This window comes from Erythrolamprus reginae, chromosome 2 (assembly GCF_031021105.1).
Source record: "Erythrolamprus reginae isolate rEryReg1 chromosome 2, rEryReg1.hap1, whole genome shotgun sequence".
Classification (NCBI taxonomy): Eukaryota; Metazoa; Chordata; class Lepidosauria; order Squamata; family Dipsadidae; genus Erythrolamprus; species Erythrolamprus reginae.
The window spans coordinates 226,143,055-226,159,747 of record NC_091951.1 but is presented as its reverse complement, the minus strand read 5'-3'; the positions used below and the strand labels follow the sequence as shown (position 1 = coordinate 226,159,747).

The 16,693-nt window shown below is 39.7% G+C and overlaps 1 protein-coding gene across 1 annotated transcript; it reads right to left on the bottom strand.

The window, feature by feature from the left end:
• Positions 1–971: 971 nt before the first annotated feature.
• Positions 972–16,077, bottom strand: LOC139158833 (putative DBH-like monooxygenase protein 2). The gene is made up of 13 exons (XM_070736172.1): positions 15,760–16,077; positions 13,356–13,502; positions 11,086–11,247; positions 10,723–10,806; positions 10,438–10,605; positions 9,821–9,923; positions 9,067–9,233; positions 7,982–8,073; positions 5,952–6,048; positions 4,293–4,352; positions 3,846–3,976; positions 2,729–2,843; positions 972–1,168 (listed from the first exon to the last, which is right to left on the bottom strand). Exons 1-13 carry the CDS (start codon positions 16,075–16,077, stop codon positions 1,007–1,009), a joined length of 1,806 nt encoding a protein of 601 aa, XP_070592273.1. The 3' UTR covers positions 972–1,006.
• Positions 16,078–16,693: the final 616 nt, after the last annotated feature.

Sequence of the window (16,693 nt, the reverse complement as noted above, 5' to 3'; positions counted from 1 at the left end):
ACCTTTCATTTTCCTTCTATCGTGGGGTGTGTGTCTGTTTGGGACTTATTACCCTGTAATTACGGGTTGTTGGGACACGCCGGCAGAACAAAGGGTAGATATTATTTTCATTACATGTTTGTTCCACCCTTATATTCTCGTGGAACCTTCAAAATAGAATTGGATTGCTAATGATAAAGCAAGTGGCATATCATTTTTATAAGATTCAACGTTCTATTGCATTTCTATCAATCATTTTCTGCATTTTAACATCCTTAAATATACTATATGTTGGATTCATGTATGCATTCATTTTTATTCAAGTCAAGGGCCATATTGACTGCTCCTCTACCTTGTGTATATTGTTTCTTGTTTCCACTGTAGATGTTACTATGGTGGGTTACCTCAGACTAATTTCTAATGGTCTTCCAATAAAGGCATTTTGCTTGCCTTCCCAGACAATCAATACAAGGCACACAAGAGAATACCTAAGAGTTCCCATTTTTTATCCAGGTATATCCCATATATTCAAACCTCCCAGGTAGCAAGGAATTTGGCTATGTTGGCTGGAAAAAATAGGATTTCCAATCTAGATGATATATTTGGAAAATATGAGGTTGAGTAAGTCGGCTATAAAATTTGCTGGTTGCCCACATTTGCCCTGGACTCTTATCCTCTGCTTACCCCATGACTGATGCTCTATTTCTTCCCAGAATGAAACTGCATGTCAGGATTGGCTTGAAATTGAAAAGAAGGGTAGATCCTCTCTAAATTCCTGGTGATAACAGTATTTGGACCTGTGCTGCCTGGCTTGTTTCAGCTTTGAACTTCATACACACATCAATTTAAAAAAGTGGTTGGGTGTAGACCCCCAGCCATCCAGCCACAAAGAAAACTAAAGGACAACAGCAGCTTCACAACTGGGTTTAGAACGACAAACTGGCAATGGTAGCTCTTGACTCATACCAGGGGGAGGGAGGGGGGAACAATGAGAAGTCTAACAAACCCCAAAGCTATGAACAGCAGGCTAAGAAGTGCTAACAGCTTTAGAAACCACATCTGGAATGGCTTTGTATTTGGTGTGCCCTTTTGGTTGATGTGATGTAATTTTGTCTCTTGGACTTAACTTGCAGGGTGCTGCAGGAACGTCAATATCACGAATGAAACCAGTTTCGTTTGCCATCACCTCCTACAAGTAAAGAAGAAAAATGTTCAAGATAAACAAGATTTTCTTAAGGAAAGGATTCTTAAGGCATGGATTCTTTGCTACAATGCTTTGGTCAGAAGAATATATTTAAATCTATAAATTAGTTTATAATAAAACACATGTACTGGTATATTGCTATTTTACATTATGTATATGTAAATGTATATGTATATGTACATTACTTGTTCTAACAATATAAATATATTTTGTTAGAAAGGGAACTCGTTACGTTCAAATATAGTTATACAATTATTAAAAGAATAACAAATGAAAATAATATATATACAGTATATAGGCTTGTGGTTTGTTAAATCACCTACAAGACAAGCTAAATTTCAATTAGGGATCAGTGAAAGTAATATACTGTATATATATATTCATTCTAGTCAAACGAATCCGGGTTAAGGACCACGGACTCTGGGCAAGACAAGATCATTTTTTTTCTTGGTGAAATTAGAATAGACCTAATTTAAATAATAAAATAAAAAACTACTAGCAGGAGCAATTATTTCAATACTCTGCTTATCCTAGGGCTTTTTTTTTTTTTTTAACTTTTAGGGAAATGTGATACTGGAAATGTACAGAGTGTGATGTCTTTTTAAAATATTTATAGTAGATTGTCATCTTTGTATTAAAAAAACTTTCCAAGGAGATAAATGGAACATAGAAGAATATATTTCTAAAAATGGGTTGAAAATGGGTTGGAACCCAACAAATCAAAAGAAGACTTGGAACTAGAAAGTCATGCATGTAATGATTTACTATTTAAATTTTTTTTAAAAAGGTTTACTACAGATTTTAAAAAAATATATACTTCTACATCTTTTTTCCTGTCCCAATTTTCAATGGTTACTGTGTCGAACCTGAACAAAAACAGGGATTTTTAATCTAGAATAAGATAGATATTGAGCAGGAAATGAACTAAGGCAAAGTCTAGTGTAAAAGACCATCCAAAGAGGAAAATGGACAAAGGACCAATTAGGTTAAAAAAGGAATGGGAAAAAGAGGCCCATTAATGCTTTTCAATTACCTGATCTAATTTTGCTTTGAACTACAGATGATCTTTGTCTATGTTCCCTTTGATGGGAGTTGAAAGCGACAATATGTCAGCTTCTGTTGCATAAAATTTGGAAAGATGCTGCCTAATTTATTGCTATTCTTCACGCCATGTTCAGACTAAAGAGATTGGAAGGTATAAACCTCATGGAGAGCCAAGACTAGCTAGCTATTGTTTCATTTCTCACTTTTTTAGTTGGGTCTATGACAACTTGTCATGGCCAACTTGCTGCGAGACAACTCATTATGGAATAAGCGTTACATTAATACCAAAGAAATGATGGAGTAAATTAATTAGGAAAGGGTGAAAAAGGAGACCCAAAATGAAATGTGAATGATAAAAATGTAAATTGCTTTAAAGAATTAAATCAAGTTGTTGAATTGTCCTGTGGCAAGTTGCACCATTGTGAGTTGGCTGTGGCAAGTTGTCTCATTTCATTTCCAGTTCAACAATTGTATTTCCTCCAGTATTTAAAGCCTACTTACATCAATGGTTTTTATATTAATAATCTGAGGTGCTTCCTTGCATGCTTTCTCTGCTTTCTTGACAGTTTCATTGTCCCATTGTATAGAGTTGATGGCCATCATTCCTTCTGATGGGCTGCAGGGTGAAATCACAACACAGGGATTGTCTACAGATACCAAGATGAGACATGGAGGCAGAAAAAGCTGCATCCAAAAAAGCTAATGTTGGGTGAAAATAGGCAATTAATAGATGGTAATGACCTGGCTAATGATTGGAAATAATCGGTGTGCATTTAAATACAGTCTCCAGCTCAACCAGTCACTGCCACACTCCAAATTACAAACAGAAGATTTGGAATGCCTATTCCCCCCCCCAGCTATAGTGGACAAGTTTTTCAATCTCAAAGTTGTACTTGGCACTATGTGTGAGTTTTTATTTTATTTTATTTTATTTATTTGTCAAGTTCATATTGGTAGTGTACAAAGAAATAACACTGTTTATATACAGAATATTAATAAAAGAGAAATGTAGGTCAGGGATGGTAGGCACCCGATTACTCTTAGGAATCGGGTGAAGTCAACAGTAGATAGTCTAAGGGTAAAAGTTTGGGGGTTGGATGATGAAACGACAATCTGGTAGTGAGTTCCATGCATTGACAACTCTGTTGCTGAAGTTAAGGGAGACCCTCTGCAAAACATTGAAAAACATGCTGAACACATAAACACACTGGGCACGGAATAGGACAAACATTTGACTTAATTGGATTTGAATGGATTAAATTAGCTAAATATAGTTCAAGTTGATGTCTCCACCCGGAAGATACAGGTTTTATATTCTTGCTATACAGAGATTCACATATACTGATGTATAGGTGTATATCATTTGCACAAACCACAGATGTTCCCTTAGGATGCTTCCCTTCCAGATATGTGCAGATTGGTTTCCCTGCTGACATCCCATTGCCCTATCAAGCATGAAGAAAACATGGAGGATTCTGCATTCCATAATTGGAGTGGTGACTAGTTATCCAGGGTGCTTTTGACATTAGGATGTTTTGGGAGCAAGCCATTCCTCACACATTCCCCCACCATGCCTTCCAAGCAACTTTGTTCCTTGGGCCTAGCCTGAAGCACTCACTCGTTTGCCTCTTGGCCAAGCTGATTGGCAACATATTGAATGTCTGGTAGTCCTAGGCAGTTGGATATGGTGTTTCGAGGATAGTAGAAGAGGAATATCAGGCACATTTCATTAAGGGTACTTGGGCCTCCCTGGGAGAAAGAAAAAGAAAAGAAATATTTGTTTGAGGTTTCATGGAGGAGAACTAGATTGTGCAGGAGCTTCAGTTCAGCTTAACCTGGAAACCTTTGTTGTAGGAATAAGATTAGAACATAGAACTACCTTGTACCAGTGATGTCAAACCGGAAATTTGTGTCTGAATTTAAGGCTTGGGCTGTTGGGCCATTTTTTGCCATCCCCAGGCTTCAGGAGGATTCTATTATATTCTATTCTATTCTATTCTTCTATTCTTTTCAAAAACTGTCTATCTACCACTCTGTCTATCCTAAGTATTGAGAGAAGACTTACAAAGATTGTTTCTGTCCGATCTGTAGTTTGATAGTGGCACTCCACCAGGAATTCATCTCCCTGTGAACAAAGCAATCATCACAAATCTGAGAGAATATGGGGTCTTCATAATAAGGGGTGAGGTATCAGGTATATGCTGATAACATCCAATTATATATCTCCAGCCTGTGTCACTTCAATGTAGCAGTGGATATGATGTGCCAGTGCCTGGAGGCTGTGAGCGTTTGGATGGGAATTAACAGGCACAGATCTAACCCTGACAAGACCAAGTGGCTGTGGGTTTTGCCTCCAAAAGATTATATTAATTGTCAATCATTTGTTCTTGGGGGGGGGGAATTACCCCCATGAGAACGTGTTCACAGTTTGGGTGTCCTCCTAGACTCACAGCTAAGATTGGACCAACATCTGACAGTTGTAGCTAGGGGGATATTTGCACAGGTTCGCCTACTTGTGACCCTACTTGGATCGGGAGGCTCTTCTCATGGTCACGTATGCCTTTATCACCTCATGGTTAGATTATTGCAACACTCTCTATATGGGGCTGCCCTTGAAGAACATTCGCAGACTACAGCTGAACCAGAATGCAGCCAAGCGAACTGCTGTGGGTGCACCTAGGTACACCCATATTCACCAATTCTCTGTGGACTGCATTGACTCCCGATTGGTCTCCGGGCACAATTTAAGGGGTTGGTCATTACCTTTAAAGCCCTACATGGCTTAGGACAGTGATGGTGAACCTATGGCATGGGTACCACAGGTGGCACACGGGGCCATATCTGCTGGCACACAAGCTGTTGCCAAAGCTCAGCTCCAACATGCATGTGTGTGCCCGCCAGCTGATGTTTGGCTCTCACGGAGGCTCAGGGAGGGTATTTTTGGCTTCTAGAGAGCCTCTGGGGGGATCAAGCAGGACGTTTTTACCCTCCCCTGGCTCCAGGGAACTCTTTGGAACCTGGAGAGAATGAAACATGAGCCTTCTGGGCCCATCAGAAGTTGGGAAACAAGCTGTTTCCGGCCTCCAGAGGGCCTCCAGGGGGTGGGGGAAGCTGTTTTTGCCCTCCCCAGGCATTGAATAATGATGTGGACACTCATGCATGCACAATGTTGCTAATGCATGCTCTTTTGGCACCTGAGGAAAAAAAGGTTTGCCATCACTAGCTTAGGGCCAGACTGTCTTCAAGACTGCCTTCCCAGTGACCGATAAGAGTCCACAGAGTTAGTCTTCTCCAGGTCCTGTCAACTAAACAGTGTCATCTGGCGGGTCTACGGGGGAGGGCCTCCTCTATGGTGGCTCTGACTCTCTAGAACCAGATACTTCCTGAGATCTGGACTACCCCCACCCCACTGACCTTCTGGAAAGTTGTAATGACCTGGATTTTCCAGCAGGCTTGGGGCTGTTGATCTGATGGTGTACTATTGGGTTCTGGCCATTAATGGCATGCATGGCTTTTAACTATTGTTTTTATGTTGTTTTGTTATGTTGTATGTTTCATTTTTTGGTTGTGAGCCACCCAGAGTCCCTGGGGAGTTGGGCGGCATACAAATTGATTGAATGAATGAATGAATAAATGAATGAATGAATGAATGAATGAATGAATAAATAAATAAATAATAAGAGGCTTATTGCCTAACTGTAACAGATATTTTAGAATGATATACCGGTTTGAAAATAACAGGCTTCTTCAGCAATTTTGGTTCCTGAAGATTGAAATCATATTTATTGTCTTCACAGATGATCCTCAACTGTTTTCCATTCCTATACATAGAAACAATATCAATGAGACAGACCATTGATCATACTGCAGAAATGGATCCTTTTTGGGGTGCAAGGTTAGCTGTGATCTAATAATTTCCTGACAAATGTTTCCATAGTCTCTGCAGCTCAACTTTCAATGTATCAGTTTCTTGACAGAACTAGGGGAATGAATTTTATGGTTGTATCTTCTCCTTTTTACCATATATGTCATTCTGTTTGGAGTAATCTGGGATGTTTCAAAAGGCATGGGGAATTATCTAGGGCAGTGATGGCGAACATATGGCATGGGTGCCACAGGTGGCACGCGGAACCATATCAGCTGGCACGTGAGCCGTTGCCCTAGCTCAGCTCCAACATGCACGTGTGTGCTGGCCAGCTGATTTTTGGCTCCCACAGAGGCTCTGGGAAGGTGTTTTTGGCTTCCAGAGAGCCTCTGAGGGGATGGAGGAAGGCATTTTTATCCTCCCCCGGTTCCAGGGAAACCTTTGGAGCCTGGGGAGGGTGAACCATGAGCCTAGTGGGGCCACCAGAAGTTGGGAAACAGGCCATTTCCAGCCTCTGGAGGATAGGGGAAGTTGTTTTTGCTTTCCCCAGGCATTGAATTATGAGTGAAGGCACTCACCCATGCGTGATAGTGTGCACACAGGCTCTTTTGGCACCCAAGGAAAAAAAGGTTCGGCATCACTGCTCTAGGGCAGTGTTTCCCAACCAGTGTGCCGCGAGACATGGTCAGGTGTGCCGTGAAGAAGGAAGCTCAGCTTCTGGTCTCGCAACTTTTTGCTGAGAGTGCGAAGAGCAAAAAGTTGTGAGACCGGAAGCTGAGCTTCCTTCTTTGCGCCTTCCAAGTTTTCCGGCAGCTGCAGAGAGAGGGAGAGAGGGGGGAGAGAGAAAGAGAGAGAAAGCAAAAAAAGAGAGAGAGAGAGAAAGAGAGAAAGAAAGAAAGAGATAGCAAGAGAGAGAAAGAGATAGCAAGAGAGGGAGAGATAGAAAGAGAGAGGCAGAGGGGGGGAAGAGAGAAAGAGAAAGAGAGAGAGAGAGAGAGAGAGAAAGAGAGAGAGAGAAAGAGAGAGATAGCAAGAGAGAGAGAGCAAAAGAGGGGGGAAGGAGGGAGAGAGAAAGAGCAAAAAAGAGAGGAAGGAAAAGAGAAAGAAATAGGGATGGAGAGAGAGAAAGAAGGGAAGGAAGGGAGAGAAAGAGGGAGGGAGAGAGAAATAGAGTGAAAGGGAGGAAGAGAGATATTTTTTTCCCAAACTTTTTTTAGCCCCCCCCCCCCCGGCTCAATGTTCCCCTCCAGGGCTTGGGTCAGTGTCAGTATGGGGACCCCCCACAGTCCTCTGTTGAGGGGAAAAGAGAGTCAATGTCTGCAGGAGTGAGCACTGAATGTGGCCAAGGAATCCCAGCTATTTTTAAAGGAAAAATTGGTGGCAGATGTTTCTGGATCAGAAACTTTGACAGAGTGACTATCATGGCCTCATCTCGGCTTTAAAGAATGAAGTTAAGGAAGATTAAAGGAATAAAGGCACAGGGCAACTATCAACGAAGCAACTCTTGACTGATCAGGTGAAGGAAACACTCAACCTGCAACCTTAACTGTTACAACTGCTTTCTATGATTGGCCATGTGAACATGCCCCTTGTTTTGTGGCTTGGGTGCTAGCTCCCTGGGCTATTCCATGTCCACTTTGTCTTTCCTACCTTTTAGGTTTGACCACAGCCTAGGACGTTATAGCTATGTGGATAAAAGTGCTTTCATAAAGACTCTATTTTGATTTTTGTGGTTAATTGAACAAGACTATTGGCTTACTGCCAAGAAATGTACTGCTCTGATGGGAAGTAAGAGTTCTGATTTTCACTTTTAAACCATCACCATGTTGTTTTAAATTGAGGAGGGAGGATTGTGTTGCTGTTACATCTGGCCTAGAAAGTTTCCTTACCGGTATTGGACACCTCTTACTCCCCTTCCAGCTAGGTGGGTATGGAGTAAATAACCAAAGACATGCATATCTGGCACTGGACTCCCATTGATCTGGAACAGAAAAGAGATCAACTAGTTTTAGACTGGATCTGGGATGAAACACAGCTTTGAAGGAGGGGAAATTTAACCTGAACAGCAGGAGGAGGAAATTTCCCTACTCATGTGTTCCTCTCCATCCATCAGTATTGTTATTAGTCAACAAGATTATAAAATGACATATTTATCTTCACATCTACTCTGTCCTGAAGGGCCAAACCTTGATGTTTTACAGAAGACAACAAGAACAGTGGGTTGATCTCTTTTAAAACTTATGCACAACCTTAGGGATTGTGGCTGGAAACAACAAGAAGAAAAGGGTGGAATAACTTTTTACTTTCTTATCGTTTGAAAAAAGTGTTCCCTCTCCCATCTCTTTCCAATGTTTCCACAGAGAGAGCAAGCAATAAGCAGTCCTGGTAGCTCTTGCTTAGGCACGAAATGGAAACCAGCAGAATCACACTGACCCAAGACAACATCAAATCTTCCCACCTCATCTGCTGAACACACCTGGATCACACACATCCTTTTTACCAATTCTTTCAAGGAGTTTTATCTCTCTGCCACTTCATTGCTCAGATGGTCAGTTTCCTCCGACTGGTTTTCTGACAAGTGGCTTAAGAGGGACCCTTGTGGAATGTTTTAGGTGGCCTAATATTGAGAGCCAGTTTGGGGTAATATTTAAGATGCTGGTGCAAAAACCATGAATTCTAGTTCAGCATTAGTCATAAAATTAGCTTAATGACTTTGAGCCAGACATTCCCAGCCCTAGAAAGAAGGACATGATGAACCGGTTTTGAAATTTGGCCAAGAAAAATACAGGGATTACTGCAGGATGTCACCATGAGTTAACAGACCAACCAACAAAGTGGATGGATGGATGGAAAGAGGAAGGGAGGAAGCCTATGAACTATAGGCTTTTGATAAGAATGAGCAATGAACTCAAGAGTACAATAAAAATAACTAGAGGTGATTATGATGAGATGAATTAAATGCTGCCAAACTTACCTCATGAAAATGACTGGTATTGCATATGCCGTAAGACATAAAAGAATCTGCTTGAGGGGGGATGAAGTGGACAGGAAAAGTGAAAATTCCTGTATGTAGCACTCCCATGTCATATGGACGAAGCTCCGAAGTATAGTACATTCTCAGGCCTGAGTTATCAATTAAGCCTCAGGAAAAAGAAATAACAGAATTGAGTGAAACAGCACTTGAACACTCACCTAAAATCCATAAGTTCCATTCTTTTAGGAACCATACATTAATATGTACATTTATTTATCTGAATTTAATAACTGCCCAACTCCAGCAGACTCATTGCAATATTGTACTAGAGACTCTGAATAAGCATCACAGAAACTCTTTTTTATTTCTTGCTTAGAAATTACAGCTGGATTCGATTAAATCATAGAAAATTCTCATGGTTTTATCTAGTCATCTTTGAACTGACTGTGCTGCCTCTTCTCACTTAAACACTCCTCCCCCCTCTCCTATTATCTCACATTGCGTAGGACTGCCATTTGAGAAATTGCATATTTCTCAAATAAAATTGTATCGCGTTTGGTACAGTCTTGTTTCTATTGCTCAGGTGGTCTATCCCTTATAGATATAGGAAACATTCCTTACAGATATCCATTTATTTTCATCTGGAATTTGAATGTTTGAATCTCAATAACATGTACTTCTTTTCATTCTGTTCTGGATAACTGTTTGTGCCTCTAATTTTTCCCTTAATCAATTCACATGCACTTTTACTTACCTTCAATTAAATCAAAATTGCTGTAATGAACTTCTAGTCGGATCCATTGGGGATCATTTGGAGTCCCAATGGAGATTGCAGTTTCATCTGGGAACATATAGGGCTTATTTATGGAAATAAATAAGAGAGAGAGAGAGAGGAGAGAGAGAGAGAGGGAGAGAGAGAGAGAGAGAGAGAGAGTCACTTCACAGTCATGCCACTAAATTTCTTTCCAGATGGGACAGAAAATATTTAATCTTTTAAAAACAGTGACTGAAGTTTTTATCAGAGGAAATGTCTCAATGGACGCAGTGGAATGGCTTTTAAATATATGTATTAGGGTTGTAGGATAAGATGGGAACTTGTAATGGTGAATAATACCATTTTTTATTTGAAAAGAGCTACATAAAATGATGAAACTGATACTGGAAAACATAGCAATTGCACTTAGACTTATATGCCACCCATAGGACCCTCTGGGCAATTTACAATGTAAAAGCACTTTTTGCACATTGCTCCCAACATTTTATTGACTTTGGAAGCATGAGCCCAATCAGGATCAAACTTCAGTCTGTGGGCAGAACATTAAATGAGAAATAGAGATCATTTAATCTAGTTTAGAAAATCTACATACTCACCCCTCCTCCTACAGCCCAGCCAATAATTATTTGAGAGCACAGAGCAAAATCAGGATCAGCTCCATAGCAGTCACCAATTCCACTAGGAAGTACACTTCCATTGCCACAGGCATATGCTATGATGTGGTGCACTACTGTTATATTCCGAGGTGTTATCCTGGGCTCAAACTGGACAGAAAAAATGACAAGGTCAGACCAGGAAGGTATCAGCAAGTGAAAAGCTCTTGCAGTCTGGGATAATTGTCAATCTCACCAGCAAAACAGCCTGTTTGATTTTCCAGTTACCTTATAAATATGATGTTTTGTCTTGACAATGGGTAAAGGGAGAAAGGTACAGGCATAGGTGGTGTCATCCTCTGGGATAGGAAACTAAAAAGGGAAACCAAGGCACATGGCAAATAGCATTTAGACTTATATACAGCTTCACAGTGCTTTATTCTAAGCAGTTATAAATTTTGCTAATCTAGTGGTGGTTATTCAGTCAATCACCCAGACTAATAAGTAGTAGAGCAGTTGCAAAGCAACTGGATATCTCAAGCCTCTGCACTCTTGCTCAGTGTGGTTACCAAAGCAAGGAGCCAATGAATGAAAGAGATCAATGTGCTGGGGACCATGGAATAGAAAGAATTTTTAATTTTAGATACTTACATCATTTACTTTCAAATCATATACTTGATAGACACTGGGATTATTCATTTCCTCTTCAGTTGTCACCATCATCAAGAAGAGAGATTTGTGGATTATTTCTCCTTTGAAGAAGTCAATCGTGTCATTTGTGCCCAATGCAGTCATGAGGCGTAGTGTGTCACCCTGTGTAGACGCAAATGAAAAAGGAAGTCTCCTCTGTCTTATCATATCTCTAAACATGTAACTTGATTGGCAGACACAAAGAAATAATTCTTCTTCTTCCCAATTTTCAGTGTCTTCAACCTTGGTTCTCCCACCCACCGCAACTGTATCCTACCAAAATGATACAAATCTTAGCACAAATCCATACTAATATTTTTACCAAATTGTATGCTTAAATTCTTTGGTGAGCTTTCTTCTCCCACAACAGGCTTTATTTAGTAAAGAATTAGTAAAGAAGATAACATCCACCCTGGTTCAAATGATGATATACTAAGAGAGAGGGGTGGCATAAAAATCTAATTAATAATAATAATAATAATAATAATAATAATAATAATAATAATTCGCCACTACATCACACAGTCCTAGGTGATTAAATATGAAATCCAGCATAGTGATCTCGTTTGCTGTGTTGTATTGACATTAATAATAATAATAATAATAATAATAATAATAATAATTATCATCATCATCATCATCATCATCATCATCATCATCATTATTTTGTGGAGATTAATGCAATTGGTCATCAAGCAAAGAATTGAACTTTTGGGGGAAGAGGATTGGCTGAAACAGTGATCAGTTTCTGAAACCAACATTTAACGAGGGTCAATTTTAATTCCTAAGGAGTCAGATTAAGGCACTCTGACAAGAATGGATTAGATCAGATGTTCCCTAACCAGTGGTGGGTTGCGACTAGTTCTTAGAACCGGTAGGGCTGGTGGTGAGAGGCTCTGCCCACCTGCCCACGACACTTACCACTCTGGTATTCTCTAATTTCTAATATCTGCAGCATCCCCAATTTTCAGCAAGAACCAATTTTATTTAATAATTCACTAAAGAATCAGGTTAACTTTTAATTAGTTAATGAATTAACCAGTTCAACTGAAGTTTCTGTTGATATCCATTGCATGTTCCTTACAAAGCTTTTCTAAAACCCACACTATTCCTCAATTCCTTCCTTAATTGCATTTTACTTGTTATACCATTATGCATCTCAAGCATTAGAGATACTTTCTGTTGTACATACTCTTGATCAGTTGGAGGATGGTGAAGATATTGAGGACTCAGATTCAGATAGTGTTTATGAAGTAGTGGGGGGCCAGCCACAGGATGGGGCTATGAGTTCAGGATCTAGCAAGGGAGAATCAGATGCACGCTGGGTTAATCCTAAATTCAGAAGAATTCTGAAATGTAGAGAGCAAAGGTCTGGAAGAAGATATTAAGGAGAGGAATGGGTTAAATATTGTAGTGAGGTAATTGGCACATCAGGGGGCTAGTGGAGAAGAAGGGTGGAGTTTCAACGTTGCCGAACAAAAATATGGAGGGTTTTTTTCGCCACGCTAAAGTAAGCCAAAGTATTTTGTATTGTATTTAGTCAGAGTGGCTGTTTTTTATAGCTATGTAGTTAGGAAATAAATCTTGTCTAAGTTAATCATGAAAAAGAATGTGAGGAATGTGGCTAGAAGAGAGATAACGGACCGATTGATTTTGGAAATGTGTTGAAGTACAAGAGAGCAGATAAATAAATGGAATTGCTTTATTCATGAAATGATGCATTTAATGAGAGTTATTTGTAATTACTAAATTTCTACCAGAAACCAGAACACTTTCTATGATAACTAATATGAATGCAGCTTAGAACATTTAAATGAACTTGGACTATTTAGATCCTTAAATCCATTCATCCTTGGGAATTTTGGAAGACCTTTTCTGCAGAAAACATAAACGTACATCTCTAAGGCACTTCAAACTTTGTTGCAGCAAATTCTTATTTCTTTGTGTCTTTTGCCTCCATGTCGTTGCCTGTGCTATTATTTATCTTTATGCTAGAAACCAGGAGACTCTGAATTCTAGTTCCAACCGTGGCATGAAAACTGGCTGGGTGACTTTTGAACCAGTCACTTTTTCTCAATCCAACTCACTTCACAGGGTTGAAAAGGGGAGGAAGAAGGAACATTAGGTATGTTTGCTGCCTTGGGTTATTTATAAAAATAATAAATATGGGATGAGAAATAAAACAAACAAACAAACAAATAAATAATAACAGCTCCCACTGTCGTGCTTACTGTGATGTCCAGGTCATGTTCATCGCACGTCCGGAACTGTCGCCTGAATGCCATGGTGGTGGATGTTGCATCCTGGGTTAATGACAGCAGCTCATAGTCTTGACTTTCATCCTCCTGGATGGTATCCTCGTTGACACCATGCCAATCCTGAGTGAAATAGGAAGAACTCACAAATATGTTACCATGGATAGAGGAAGAGATCATCATTTGGATTAGAAACCATCCAGTTAGAGACACCATCACCAGAATGAACCATTCTGGAGACCTTGGACCTGGACCATTTGATTATGGAACTGAACGATCGAAAGGACTTAGATTACTATGCTATTTGGATGAACTGGTACAATTGGATACAAAAAAGAAATGCAAATCAACAATAAGTGATAGGATTTCATAAATGTGCAAATGTAAAAGTGAACAAAATATCAATATACAGTTGTTAACCCACTTGAAAGTAATAGAAAGTATTATGTAAATATTAAAAATCAATAAAAATATTTGAAAAAAAAATACTACATATGGCTATTAAATAACAACAACAACATAGTTGGAAGGGACCTTGGAGGTCTTCTAGTCCAACCCACTGCTTAGGCAGGAAACCCTACACCAATTCAGACAAATGGTTATCCAACATCTTGTTAAAAACTTCCAGTGTTGGAGCATTCACAACTTTTGGAGGGCTGTTCCACTGATTAATTGTTCTAACTGTCAAGAAATTTCTTCTTAGTTCTAAGTTGCTTCTGTCCCTTGTTTATTTTTCACCAGTTAGTGGGTTCCTACCGGAACAGTAAAGGACGCCACATCGGTAGCAAAAGTTGAGCTGCGCGTGCAGCTTCGGGTGTCTTGAGTGTGCACGCGCATTTCCCAATGTACAAGCAAAATCTCATCAGGGGACACATGTACAAATGAGATTTTGGTACTTTTTTTCCTTCCGGCATGCTCCCCTTGTGAGATTCCATGCATGCGCAAAAGCAAAAATTGCAGAAATCTCACAAACATGTGTCCCCTCGTTAGATTTTGCTTCCTGCGCATATGCAGAAGCAAAAACATGCTGGGACATGGCAGTTGGAGCAATCCACCCCTGCTTTCCACCCATTGCTATGTTAAAGCCAAATGCAGTATGGTTATTAAATAGTTTGCACTGATATAAATTTGTGTGTATACGTGTATATACACTTAAAAAAACCCCATAATTAGGTTGCTAGGCTTAAGGGTAATAATTAGCTTGTAATTTAGTAGGATTGAGCTATATGTCTTGATATTACAATGAAAAGAATCATCCTGGAACTTAAGAAGTAATAATTAGCTCTGAATTTTGCAGATGTGGTAGGTGGCCCAGATTTTTCCATTTCACAAGATTCAATAGTAAAATTAATAATTTCCGAATAGGGAAACATTCCCAAGACAAAATAAACGATAGACTTTTCACTATCTCCTTTAAAGAAAGACAGGGTCCCCCCCTTATTTTGTTATGGTTTTAGGGAGAATGGTGGTGGGGTATGTGTGTGTGTGTCGGGGTGGTGGGCACTTTTCACTATGCACTGTTTTATGTTGTGTGTATATTAAAATTGTTAAAAATCAATAAAAAAGAGGTTTTAGGGAGCATTGCTTTTAGAGCACAAATTATGCCTCAAAAATAATTAGTTCTGTGCCTTCCCACATAAACTTTGGCAAACCACAAGTGCAGAAGCCATCAGGGATATATTTTGCATTTTTGAATAGCCCATCTCCCTCAAATATTCTTTTTCTGCTTTGCCAGCCAGTAAGAATGAAATTATCATGCGACCCTAGCAATTCATAAATGATACTGCAGCTATCTTATTGGTCATGTGAAACGGGCATCTCTAAATTCATTTGTACCTTCAAACTATAAATTATTATTATTATTATTATTATTATTATTATTATTATTTATTGGATTTATATGCCGCCCCTCTCCGAAAACTCAGGCGGCTAACAACAGTCATAAACAATATACAGTAAAATATCCAATACTAAAAACGAAATTAAAACCCCTTAATATATAAAACCAGCATACATACAAACATACCATGCATACAGTTGTAACGGCCTAGGGGGAGAAGAAATCTTAATTCCCCCATGCCTGGCGGCAGAGTTGGGTTTTGAGTAGCTTACGAAAGGCAAGGAGGGTAGGGGCAGTTCTAATCTCTGGGGGGAGTTGGTTCCAGAGGGCCAGAGCCACCACAGAGAAGGCTCTTCTCCTGGGTCCCGCCAAGTGGCTTTGTTTCATTGACGGGACCCGGAGAAGATCCACTCTGTGGGACCTAACTGGCCGCTGGGATTCGTGCGGCAGAAGGCGGTTCCTGAAGGTTCCCTCTTCCCTCCTCAATTACGTGCCCTGAGCCAAGCCCCCAATGAAAAGGCATTCTTGCTTTAGTCTTACTGAGAAATAGATGTTGCCATCTGGAAGAACACCACCAATCACGAAGTCTGCTCCAGGAATCTCCTTATTAATGGTGAAGCCAAAAGCCACCCATCCAGTTGACTGGGCTTGAAACTCAAAACTCATAACGGCAAGTTCATCATCATAGTCCCAACGGAGGTAAGTCTGGTGTTTGGAATCCAGGAATGCAGAGAAACGCAGTTGGGAAACTGCAGAATGGCTGGAGCAAATACACAAGGTGGACATGAGGAACAGCAGGCTTTTCATAGATGAATGGTCCATATTTGGGCTATATTGTGCTTTTTTGTTGTCTCTCATATTTTTTGGCAGAGCTTTCTTTCAGTAACCACTTTGTGGAGTGGAAAAGACCAAATATATATGAAGTACCAGCTGGGATCCCTGCCAAAGGGGAAGGATAGCATTTTGGATTCTGTGAGATCAGATTTCATCCCTGGCATTTGTTTTTCATTTTATGCAATATAGTGGCGTGCTTCCCAAAAGACATTGCTTGTTGCCTTTTTTTACCCACAGGAAAGGAGATTCTTCTTGTGTCCAGTTTTTGAAGATGCACATATTTTTATATTACATATTACAAAAGCATGTGGGATGACATAACCTCTCCTGAATTGAAAGTGAAGTAGAACATTTCTGAACTGTGAACATTTTGACCACTACTAATTTTGTTGATGTTTTAATCTGAGGAAAGAAAGAAAGATGAAAATTCATGCACTATCCATCCAGTTTTCTCTGACTTCCTATTAAGTTCTGAAAACACTACGTGTCCTACATTATTGTGTATGAACAACAGGTTAATAGGTAATATCAAACTAAGCAAATATTTCAAAATTGTAATTATTGGTTCATTTAAGAAAACTAGGCCTCTGCAATTGGGTATTCTTATATCATTTCCTCTTATTCCATAAGATAATACATT